Source organism: Nematolebias whitei, chromosome 7 (assembly GCF_014905685.2).
Source record: "Nematolebias whitei isolate Nwh7 chromosome 7, NemWhi1, whole genome shotgun sequence".
NCBI classification, from domain to species: Eukaryota; Metazoa; Chordata; class Actinopteri; order Cyprinodontiformes; family Rivulidae; genus Nematolebias; species Nematolebias whitei.
Window position 1 is genome coordinate 26,646,782 of NC_056504.1, and position 11,970 is coordinate 26,658,751.

The 11,970-nt window shown below is 39.5% G+C and overlaps 1 protein-coding gene across 1 annotated transcript in view; it reads left to right on the forward strand.

The window, feature by feature from the left end:
* The window catches only part of phc2b (polyhomeotic homolog 2b (Drosophila)), a 103,967-nt gene that overhangs the window by 24,196 nt on the left and 67,801 nt on the right, over window positions 1-11,970 (forward strand). The window contains exon 2 of the mRNA XM_037679778.1: window positions 7,263-7,575. Coding sequence (XP_037535706.1) covers window positions 7,263-7,575 — 313 coding nt within the window. The remainder of the gene's footprint in view (window positions 1-7,262; window positions 7,576-11,970) is intronic.

The following is an 11,970-nucleotide window of genomic DNA, read 5'->3' on the forward strand; positions in this document are numbered from 1 at the left end:
TGACTCCTAGTGACCTCTTACGTCACAAAACACACCCCTGTCTGGTCAATATTGACCAATCAGAAACTCCCAAATGAACCGGAAATAGAGCCCTTTAAAATGTCGGTACTTCCTAGTTCAAACGAGTCAGGTGGAGAGTTTGCAGAAGTCCAGTCGCTTCAGGCTCCGGCTTCAGTCGTTGCAGCTCCCGTGCTGGGAAACAGGAAAATCCTGACATGACCACAGAGCTCTTCCGAGTCTTATGGGATTATAACATCTTCCACCTCTAAGTGGAACTCTGACGGACTCCACTCATGTGAAGTCCACTCGTGAGGGAGAATGTTTGTGTCAGCATCAGAACGGCACTCTCCGGGTTTTCTCAGCTTCTTCCCCAGTACACTTAGGTGATAGAAATCTCTTTTACCTGGAGATGTCTCCTGGCGAAATTCCATTTAACGCACCCTTTCAGCGTCTCCGTAGGAACAGCTGTGAATCGTCCGAAGTAGTGACAGTACTTGTTCGACACAAATTCACCTCACGAGTGGACTTCACATGAGTGGAGTCCGTCAGAGTTCCACTTAGAGGTGGAAGATGTTATAATCCCATAAGACTCGGAAGAGCTCTGTGGTCATGTCAGGATTTTCCTGTTTCCCAGCACGGGAGCTGCAACGACTGAAGCCGGAGCCTGAAGCGACTGGACTTCTGCAAACTCTCCACCCGACTCGTTTGAACTAGGAAGTACCGACATTTTAAAGGGCTCTATTTCTGGTTCATTTGGGAGTTTCTGATTGGTCAATATCGACCAGACAGGGGTGTGTTTTGTGACGTAAGAGGTCCCTAGGAGTCAGAAAAACAGCAAGAATGTTATGGAACAGATTGAAAATGTTTTTAGAGACAGAGAGAGAAATGTTTGGACGAGTTGGCGGAAAACAGGTGCCAGCTTCTCGATTTACGTCTGAGAGGATTTAAAAACAAGACAGTTCGTTCCAACACTTGTTTGCGTTTGACTCCAACCTTGGACCAACTTACCCTGCTCATTCAAAGACAGAAAATCAGAAAATGCATAATTACTCTGTAACAGACCTTAACATGAATTCTAACTTTGCATGAGGATTAAAAATCATTATTACTGTTTCACAGTTAATTAAAAAATGATTAGTTCACTGCAGCATCTAAAGTGGTTTGAACTAAAAACACTTTGATTATCAAACATTTGTAAAATAGTAATGATAATAGAAAAGAGAGTGTTCTTTCACTTGAATTTTCAAGAAAGAAAGTCTCAGGATGGGTCAACCTGTATTTCTGGATTCAAATCAATGAAATGACAGTTTCTGTCCCATATGGTCCTTAAGGTCAAATCCTGACCTTCAGGCCTAGTTCACTACAAGGGGATAGATATATTTGTCAAACCAAAATTCAGAACTAGTCTGAAGGGAAGGTCTACCTCAATCCAAGGAGTTGGATTGTGGAATGGTCTAGAGAGTGATGTGAAAAATGCCAAGTCAATGTGTACATTTAAGAAAAAGATCAAAACTGAATTGTTAAAAAAAAAAAATGAAGTAGCTTAGTGTGTGTTTTGTATTAGAATTAGAAAAATTAGAAAGAGTTATTCATTTTGTTCTGTTACTTGAAGATTATTATGTCTGAAATAATTGTTTGAAAAAAAGGGGCAGATATAATGATTTTTTCTTCTTTCTGCTGCCTTTCATTTTAAATCTTTTGTATCCTTTTTTATATTGTTATGGAATTGTTTTGTACTTTTTTTAAATTAATAAACTATATACCATACCATACCATAATGAGTCTGGCTGTCAGATCCCGTGTCATTTTAAGGTAGGTGCTCCATGCCAAGAAATAATTGAGGGCACACTTGGACGTACCGTCTAAAGTATTTATTTAGCCCCTTAAGGCAATGAATAATTTGATATTTTTAAGGACTATCATGTTTAACAAATTGTCATGAAATACTTATATAATTTATTTTACTTTATATTTTACATGTTATGTTGTCATTACTATGCCATTTATAACTCAAGATAAATCATGTTATGTTGTCTGCACTGGTTCAAGCAAACTTTCAGTATTACGATTGTCAAGCCCCTTAACATGGGAATCCAGGATGCCCATATGGCATTTTGATTATTTTTTGTTTAGCATAAGTTCTATTGAATCTGATAATGAGCTTGAATATCATTTAAATAAGAGGCACCCTTTGTTTGGTTAAGGCTCCTCTCTGGACCCCCTCTCATCTTTGTAGCTATTTTTTAAAGCAAAGCTTTCAGATCTTAAGTTTCCTAATCTAACCACTCATATCCAACTGAGCTGTTCCATCTATGATTTTTTCTGTCTGTTTTTGATCCCTTCTGCTGAACAGCTTTGTTAGCCAAGTGTAAGACTCAGGGCTTGTGTTTCTGGCTGCACCATTAACTAATCTATATGCTAATGAGAAGATGATAATCAATGAGATTTGTGCATGGTTGGCCCCAATCAATTCCACATTGCACTGGCAAATGATTCAAATGGCCACATTTCATGCAGCCAGACAGTTGCGTGGTGTTAATGTGGCGGGACAGACCATAAGTATGCCATTATCCTCTGATTTTCTCTTGGCTGTTTCACACTAATGAATTATGATGTCATTCATGCAACATCTAAATTCACCTGCAGTGATATCTTTTTTTTTTTTTTTTAATGAGTGGATAAAAAATTTTTTGCAGGTTTTTTTTGTTTCTGTAACTGCTTTGAATAGATGGTTTGTCATTTCTTTGCTGTGGTTAGCTAGGCGTGTGCACATACTTTTTTAATACAATAATGGACCAAGTGTTCCCGCCTTCTCTCATTGAATTGAAGCCAGCAGGATCCAATTTACAGGCACTGCCATGTTGTATTTTTGGAACCAGAGTCTGCCCAATTGGGATGTGGAATATTAAGTCCCACTTACTCCCTGTGCACAATTATGGTGACACGTAAGCTTTTCTTTTTTTTATCATGAAATAACAAATGACATCTAAACATATTATAAAACTTAATATTTCAACACACAGTATCAAAGTATGGGTAAGAACTTCATTAATCAACAAGAGTTAAACACCTGAAAAATCATCTGAGGTGGGGTTTTCATTTTATTTTACCAAGAGCAATGGCAATGTTCTTTTTGTGCCTCCTAGGTTCCGACTTGTATCTTGGTTGAATTTGAAATAAATAATGATATTATGGTGAGATCAAGTAAAATAGTTTAGATTATTTTCATTGTTACATCCTCTATCAAAAACTGTTTTATGATGATGGTTTTCTCGTTTTTATTTTGCATTGATACTTTAATGTTTGAATTTAAAGCAAACATTTTTTCTTTGTTTTAAATCTGACTTCATGCAATACAAATGTTGAAAAAGAACATTTGAGGAAGCAGTTTTTTTTTTTAAATTCTATTTTGCATTTTACTGTTCATCAGAAATAACTGTTTTATTTTATCCACTGTTTTTTATTATGCTTTTTCATAACTCTTTTTCAGAATCATGTAATTTTACTAAGGCTGTAATTTCATCAGATTGACCTTTGTCAGAAAGGCCTACAATTTTCTGTAGTAAAGTATTTTTATCTTGTACCATTAACAAATGCAGATTAAAATTAGCATCTTTGGCTAGATCTGGCACATTTATGATGTGCTTGTATTATACTCATGTTAATGTGCATTGTCCCTTTTTTTTTTTTATAAAATTTTTTTATTAATTAAACCTTGCCACAACTAAAGGACTTATAAAACATTTTTCAGATTTCTACATGAATACAACAAAATAAAATTATGTATTAAAAGGGCTATGGTTTTAATTGTACTCAGGCAACCTTAAAGGGGGAGGAGAGAGACAAAAAAATCATTATCATCTTCATTAGAGAGGATCCTGTTGGCCAATCAGCACGCTGCTCAGCACAGAGATTCCATAAGCACCCCGTTGGCTGTCGCTAGGATACCACATAATCAGGAGGTTGGTAGACTTTGGTGTTGATGCTGGGATGAGGAGCTCACCGTGTGTTGGGGGTTGACGAGAGGGGCTGGGGGGTTTGAATTTAGCACAGAAACGCCCTCAGACGCATTCAGTCGTTCGTTTAGCCAGTCAGCCGACCTGCCTCTCAGTGAGGCAGACAAAGAGGAGCAGCATCCTGCAGGAGGACAGCACGCTCCCGGGGGATGGGGCATCATACCCCTGCATCGCGTTGGGGGTGTCGAAGGAGGTAGGCATGAAGGGTTGAGGGGCTTTGTCTCAGCATCAGAGTATCGTTACGCACACAAACTTCTCTGTAGATTTCCTGACCTAAAGCTTTTAGGCATGGAAGTCAATTAGTGCAGCTGAGAAATGTTTTCTTGTGGTATTTTGAATGTGGGTCATGACAGTTGCCCTTTATGTAGACCCAAGCATGGACTCTGATAGAGGCTCCTGCACTTCCTTCTTGTGGTGTAAGCTTTATAAAGACAACCAGTCTGTCTGACAGGCTTTGAACATGTCACATCAGTCTGCTGGCTGTGCACATCCTCCAGACCCAAATCTGACAGTCAATTCTTGTGGTTTTATGTCAGCACAAGTAGATCAATACGTTCTACTACTAGAGGAGCAAAGTGCTGATAATGTGGTGGTATGGTGTAGTGCTTTGGTGTGCATGTTGTCTTTACCCTCTAGTAGTCTTTGATTTTTTTTTTTCTAAACCATTTTAAAGGCACATTTCAGATGTGGAAGTGGGATTGAAGTGGGGGGTGTCCACTGATGGATGGGTGACTCTGCTCAGAAAGACAGGGGTCTAAGCTATCATTACCAGAGGGGATTCTCTCTGCTCCTCATTTAAAGAGATGCAATATGAGGCAGTCTGCAGGATGCAGGCTAATGACTACATACAGGCAGGCAGATTTTTGGCAGCTGTGGTGCTTTGTTTACAACCACAAATCCTTGGTGTCTGAATAGATCTCAACCCTTTTTCTAACACAAACATGCAAACGTGTAGTTTTGCATCAACGTCTGGCATTTCCAGTTGAGTTTAGGATTTTAAGCGTTTCATTATTGCTAACAATTAAAGTGAATAAAAATGTTGTGCGTGCGCGTGTTTGTGTATATTTTACTAAAATATTTCATGAACTTGAATTTTAATGAAATTTTCAGAACGTAATCTTCAAATTTAACTAACTTTTAGAGTCAACCTGATTCAATATGACCTCCACAGCCAGATGACCTTAAGGACATTGAACAAAATGTTTATGCTGAGACTGATCCTCAACATATATTGTGAGCGCGAAAAGATTAACACCATAAGTTAAATTTTGTCATTAACATCCGTCCATCCATTATCTTTACCCGCTTATTCCATTTTGGGTCACGGGGGTCGCCAGTGCCCATGTCCAGCAATCACTGTGCGAGGGGGCGGGGTACACCCTGGACAAGTCGCAAGTCCATCACAGGGCCACATAGAGACAAACGAGACAAACAACCATTCACTCTCTCACTCACACCTAGGGACAGTTTTAGAGTTACCAATCAGGCTAAAATGCATGTTTTTGGTTTGTGGGAGGAAACCGGAGCACCCGGAGAAAACCCACGCATGCACGGAGAGAACATGCAAACTCTACCCAGAAAGGCCCTTGGACCGGGGTTTGAACCAAGGACCTGCTTGCTGAGAGGCAGCAGCTCTACCAGTTGCGCCACCTTGCTGCCCTTGTCATTTACAATTGGAGTCGAAATACTATTGAATAGACGATATTTCATGAACCACTGAATGAATTGTAGTGAAACTTTCAAGAAGATTCCATTGGTTGTTCATCTACAACTGATTTTTTAAATTTTTTTAGTTGATTCAATTTAAGATGGGCACCACAACTTAGTTTCGTCAACCTTTGTGGAAGCTACTTGAAGATTTTATGTATTTATTTATTTTTTTCTGTTATTGGAAATGACATAACTTGGTAAAATGGAAGTCTCCTTTGTAGAAAAGGTTGGATACAGGGCTTTGATTTAGGTCCTAATCCTTTCAAAAAAATAATAAAAAGGAGTGAAAGAAAATTGCTTTAAAATTCCAGCATGACATCTGTGTTGCTCTTATTTAATTACTTCCATCACACCCTTCTTCCAATCCAGCCCACTTAAACCTTCGACTTGTGTGCTCAGCCTTCAATCCTTAAACCTTTTCCCCTTGCAGGCACAATAACTTAACTGATCACCTCTGACCTCAGAATCAGCAATCTCATCATCTAAATGTTTTTTTTTTTCCCAGCCTTGTTATACCAGTTGTCACCAGTGGTTGAGTAGACTTTCCCTTATTGTCAAAATGATTGACTGAAAAGAAAAAAATAAATAAATGTTAGCATTTCTTTTTATTTTTGCATGTCATTTTAATATATTTTTTAATTATTTTCCTTTTTTGGCTTAGCTTGTATTGAGCTTTTGTGACTGTTACTATACATTTCAGCAGTATGCATTCATAAAGACGAAAAAAAATTTGATGTGTTCCCAAACTTGAAAAGGATTTATGGCCAGATGTTTTTGTGGTACAGATTTGCTATCCTGTCTATTCTTTTCTATGGCTGTGCTACGTTTTAGTAAACAATTGAGTTGGTGTGTCCGTTTTAACTGTGTCCTTGGAAACATTTTTCTTAGCATGTTTAATTATTGTAATGCTTTTTTTTGTTGTCTTGTTTTGCTCGTTTTCTCCCCTCTCCTTCAAGACTTTTAGTCTTTTTTTTTTTTTTCCAGGCAATTGTTTTTTATTCTCTCCTGTCTGGTTAAATAAAGCTTAAATCAAATTGTGACTAATAGTTTTTATTTTAATTTTAATAAACAAGACTCGTGAATTAAACGGGCATATTTTCCCAAGTAGTAGTGTTTTGATTTAAGTGTCAAAAATTCTGTTATTTTAACTTTTGCTTTTCATCTGAATGAAGATTAATGCTCACAAATTAAGCTTGTTGAAGCCTTGATTAAATTTCTGAGTTTATATTACTGAAAAATAATGCACTATTTAACTAAATAACACTTTAGTATTCAGTGTTTATGTTATAAAATTGTCCCTGATAATAATAATTTTTTAGCCGCTTGGTGTCTTCCTTAATTGTAGACTTTCTTAAACTGTATTTTTATTTTTTTTTTTAATTTCACTTCATACTGAATTATATCTGCCATGATGAGATTTATCTACTCGCCATCTGTAATTTTGGAGGCCCATGTTGTGAGTTTGTGCTCAAAGAAACAGTTTGTCTTTTTTTCTTCTTCATATGTCCTAACCCCCTCAAAATCTCTGTATTTAAGGCACAGGAGAGCCATTCAGAAGAGTCGGGGGTCAAAGGTGAGAAGAGCAGAGGGCACCATGGAGAGTGATCCCGGGGCCCCTGCTTCTATTGCCAGCAGTGCTGGAACAACTTCCACCACCTCTTCCTCCACCACCTCCACAAGCTCCTCCAGCACCACAGCTGTTACCAGCAACAGTACCTCTAACACCACTACTGCTTCTTCTACTACTTCTAGCAGTAGTAGTATTACTAGCAATAGTGCCACTGCAGGAAGACAGGCAGTGCCTCAGATATCAGTTTACGGTGGACTGCCTGATCGACAAACAGTCCAGGTAAGCATTTTGGTGGTTTAACAGAAATCATATTACCTTAATATTTAATTGGAAACTGTGACTATATATAGGACTTGCCATATTTTAATTTCTCTACTACCATCTGTTGGCGTTTAAATATACAAACTCAGATAAATGCGTTGGTATCCTCTACAATTATAAATGAATGATTCAAAAAGCTCCAGTTTTGCCTCTTCAGTCCTAGAATGTATTTATTTATTTCCCAAAAGCCTTGGGGCTTGTAGTCACCCTGCATTTTGGAGATTTCCTGACTGGTTTCATGTGTTTTTGTGCCAATAGTGGAGCCCTCCTGGTTCTTCTTGCATGAAACCTATTATGAGCATTGTTTCATTGAGCTGTAAAGACACAAACAGATTTATAATCATTTGTACATAGATTGACTTGTTTGTCATAATTTAAAACATGATAATACAACTGCTAATTAGGAATAAATAAGTAGAGAATGAAAGAAACTGAAAATAATTGGTTGTTTCACGGGTTCACTAAGTAGAATGAAGGAATGCTTCTCTACTTTAGTGCTCTTGACCCTTTAGCTTCAGATTAAACCTCTACAAAGGCTTCTCTGAACTTGTGGTGCCAACACTTTGACAGCAGGGTAATTGTGACACTGAATCCTCCTTTTCTTAGACTCTTTGCTAACAATTATAAGGCAGGCACCATTGTCACGAGCTGCCCTCTGAACGTAAAGGACTGCTGATCCTTTATGCTCAGTGTCAGCTGAATTCATGCATGTATTCCACCTCTGCTAATTTTACCCTCAATCCTGGAGGTGTTTGTCCGGATGGCTCTGTGACACTGTGGACTGCAGGTCAACATACTTTCTAGTTACTAGGAAACAAGGCGGAGGGGGCTTGCAGGGGCAGTGGGTGAGGAGAGTTGTTAGGACTGCAAGAGGCTTAGCTTAGGTCAAGGAGATGTTGTAACTTGTTTTGTTCCTTGCTGAAAGAGTAGAGCTCCTAAAAATGATCTTATGGTCTCATAAATTTCCAATGCTACTTTGATTTAAATTAGTTTTATTTAAAAAAAATTTTTTAATCAAAATCTGTCACTCTTTATGGTTCAACTTAGTAGACTGTAACACCCCGACTCATTTAAACCTTAAACTATCCAAGTCTTTAAGCTAATTTTGCTTTGGTCCTTTATGTCAATAAGAACAGCAAAATTTTAATTTTCCCAGATAAGACTTTAAACTTCGTTCTTTCGTTCGTTCATTCATTTAGATGATTAATAATGGCTACTAAGGAAATTCTAACAAAAATTGTTTAAGTGGAACTTATAATTAAAGCAGTATGCTACAGATCTATACAACAAAGTTTTAACTAGGGATGGGGCCGAGCCGATCCAGTATCTGTATCGGCCTCTGATACCAGCATAATTTACATATCGGATTTTTCCGATCCACCTGCCGATATTTCCAATCCATGATGCAAGTTGGCTTCAAACTATGGAATGGATTTCCTGAACGGCGGCGTGTCTCATGAACCCAGAGTAATAAGACCCGCCTCATATTCAGGAAATCCAGTTCATAGTTTGCAGCCAGCTACAATGTGAGGGCTGAGTTAGCAGCACTGTGGCTAACAGCTAACCAGCTTTTCTTCTAAACATGTCCGCTGTGTGGAAGTATTTTACACTAAACACCACAAAACAAGACAGCAACGTGCAATGTCTGCAGAGCCATAGCGCCACATTAAACCACGTTAGTTAGTTTTACGATGGACATTCGAGCTCCGTAGCTTCAGCGGGGCACTACTCTTTGGTCAAACTGAAAGAGGCGACTCGACCCCGGCCAGCCGCGTCCACTCTGCCCCGCTCAGTCTGCCCGTCTCTGAGGAGGGACAGACTGAGCGCGACTGCCCCAAGTAAGGGATGCACCGATCCCCTTTTTTTACTTCCGATCCCGATACCTAGATCTGAGTATCGGCCGATACCGATCCAGTTCCGATATTATGATCATTGATTTTATATGAGGCTGTAATAATCTCCTCTTAAGTACAATTTGTACAAATATATGCATGCATGTCCAAAATTGCAACTTGAGGTAAGTTTTATTAATGTTGGATAAGTTTTAAAGTTAGAATTAAATTCTGCTAACACAAAACAAGTTTCATTTTATTCCTAGCTTTAAAGAGGATATTAAAGTGATTAAATGAAGTGATTGTTTAAAGTTGTTTTATATTTTATAAGGGGAATATATATATATATATATATATATATATATATATATATATATATATAGGTCCTTCTCAAAAAATTAGCATATTGTGATGAAGGTCACTATTTTCCATAATAGCCTCAGCCTCAACTGAGCTGTGTGAGAACTTCCTCCATTTCTTTTTAGAAAAAGTGGCAAACACCCGGGCACTCATTTCTCCACCAGCTCATGATCTGTCCATCCCTTCTCAGTGTGTGGCTGTGTTTGACCACTTTGAGCCCATCTCTCTGTCCTCTCTGGAGCAGGTAATGCGCAGCATGAAGCCATCTGGTTCCCCCTTTGATGTGGTCCCCCCTCGACTGCTAAAGGAAGTTTTTCCTACCCTGGGTCCTTTTATCCTCGCTATTCTGAATAGCAGTTTATCCTCAGGTGTGGTGCCAAAGACTTTTAAACATGCTGCTGTCCAGCCCCTCCTGAAAAAACCTAACCTTGACCCCTCAGTCATGTCCAACTTCCGGCCTGTCTCCAGACTCCCATTCACCTCTAAACTACTGGAAAAAATTGTGGAGTCTCAGTTGAAACAGTTTTTGGGGGATCACACTATCCTAGAGTTATTCCAATCTGGCTTCAAATCTCTCCATAGCACTGAAACTGCTCTACTGAAGGTTTTTAATGACATTTTCATATCCACAGACGCAGGTGATTCTGTGCTGCTTGTCCTATTGGACCTTACATCTGCTTTTGACACCATCGACCACAATATCCTCATTTCTAGACTGGAGCAGTGGGTGGGCATCACAGGGTCAGCCCTTAAATGGTTTGGGTCCTACCTCTGACAGAACCTTCTGTGTCAATATCAAAGGTTTTAGTTCGGCATCGACAGCGCTCCAGTGGGGGGTACCGCAGGGGTCCATCCTCGGTCCCCTTCTCTTTTCTTTATACCTGCTGCCACTAGGTGCTATCTTCCGCAAACACGACATACCCTTTCATTTCTACGCCGATGATTGCCAAATTTACTTCCCCCTGAGGCACAGAGGCACACGCTCTATTCAGCCTCTTCTTGACTGCCTGGCTGACATCCGGGACTGGATGGCTTTAAACTTCTTAAGCTTCAATGAGAAGAAGTCTGAAGTCATGCTGTTCCATCCCAGTGGCTCACTCATGAACCACGACATTGACCTATTCTCTCTAGCCCCGCTAGAGAAACAAAAGGTCACTAATCTGGGGGTGATAATGGACCCATCCTTAAAACTCAACAGTCACGTAAACATGATGGTCAAATCCTGTTTTTTTTCAGCTGAGACGGCTGTCTAAGCTGAAGCCTATACTCTCCAAAAAGAACCTTGAGACAGTGATCCACGCCTTCATAACATCTAGGCTTGATTACTGCAATTCACTTCTGTTTGGAATCAGTCAGTCCTCCATTGCTCGTCTACAACTGGTCCAAAATGCTGCAGCCCGATTTTTAACTGGTACAGACTATAGAGAGCACATCACGCCAGTTTTGGCCTCCCTGCACTGGCTACCCATTCACCTTCGGATCCAATTCAAAATTCTCATGTACGTTTTTAAATCACTGAACAGTTCCGCCCCATCCTATCTCACTGATCTTCTGCAGCCATATGTCCCACTGCGCTCTCTGAGGTCAGCAGACCAGATGCTTCTCTCAGTCCCAGAAACCCGTCGTAAGCTCAGAGGTGACGGGGCTTTCTCTGTTGCAGGTCCACGACTGTGGAATGAGTTGCCACTGAGTGTCCGGCAGGCTCCCACACTCTCAGCCTTTAAGTCTCGCTTGAAGACCCACTTCTATTCTCTTGCCTTGACCACGTTGTGATTTGTTTTGGTCCGGTCTGTACTCTACACTGTTGGCCATTTTAGTTAGCTTCTGCTGCTATTTGTATCTGTATTTCTATTTTATGTTTTCCTGTCCGCTGTGCATGTTTGTTTTCTTTTGTACAGCATTTTGGTTGGCCTTGTTGCTGTTTTAAATGCTCTATAAATAAATTGGTATGGTATGGTAAATCAGGCCCGTTGACGAACTCAGTTCGACTCACCAATGGGTTCATTTTAAATAAAACTAGATTTTAAATGAAAAGACAAACTTAATGACAATAACTTATGGATGTCCAGCCCCTGAGCTCTTGGTTTTCAGTAACTGTTCCCCCCTGAGCATCTGTGAGTGAGTGAGTGAGTGAGTGAGTGAGTGAGTGAGTGAGTGAGTG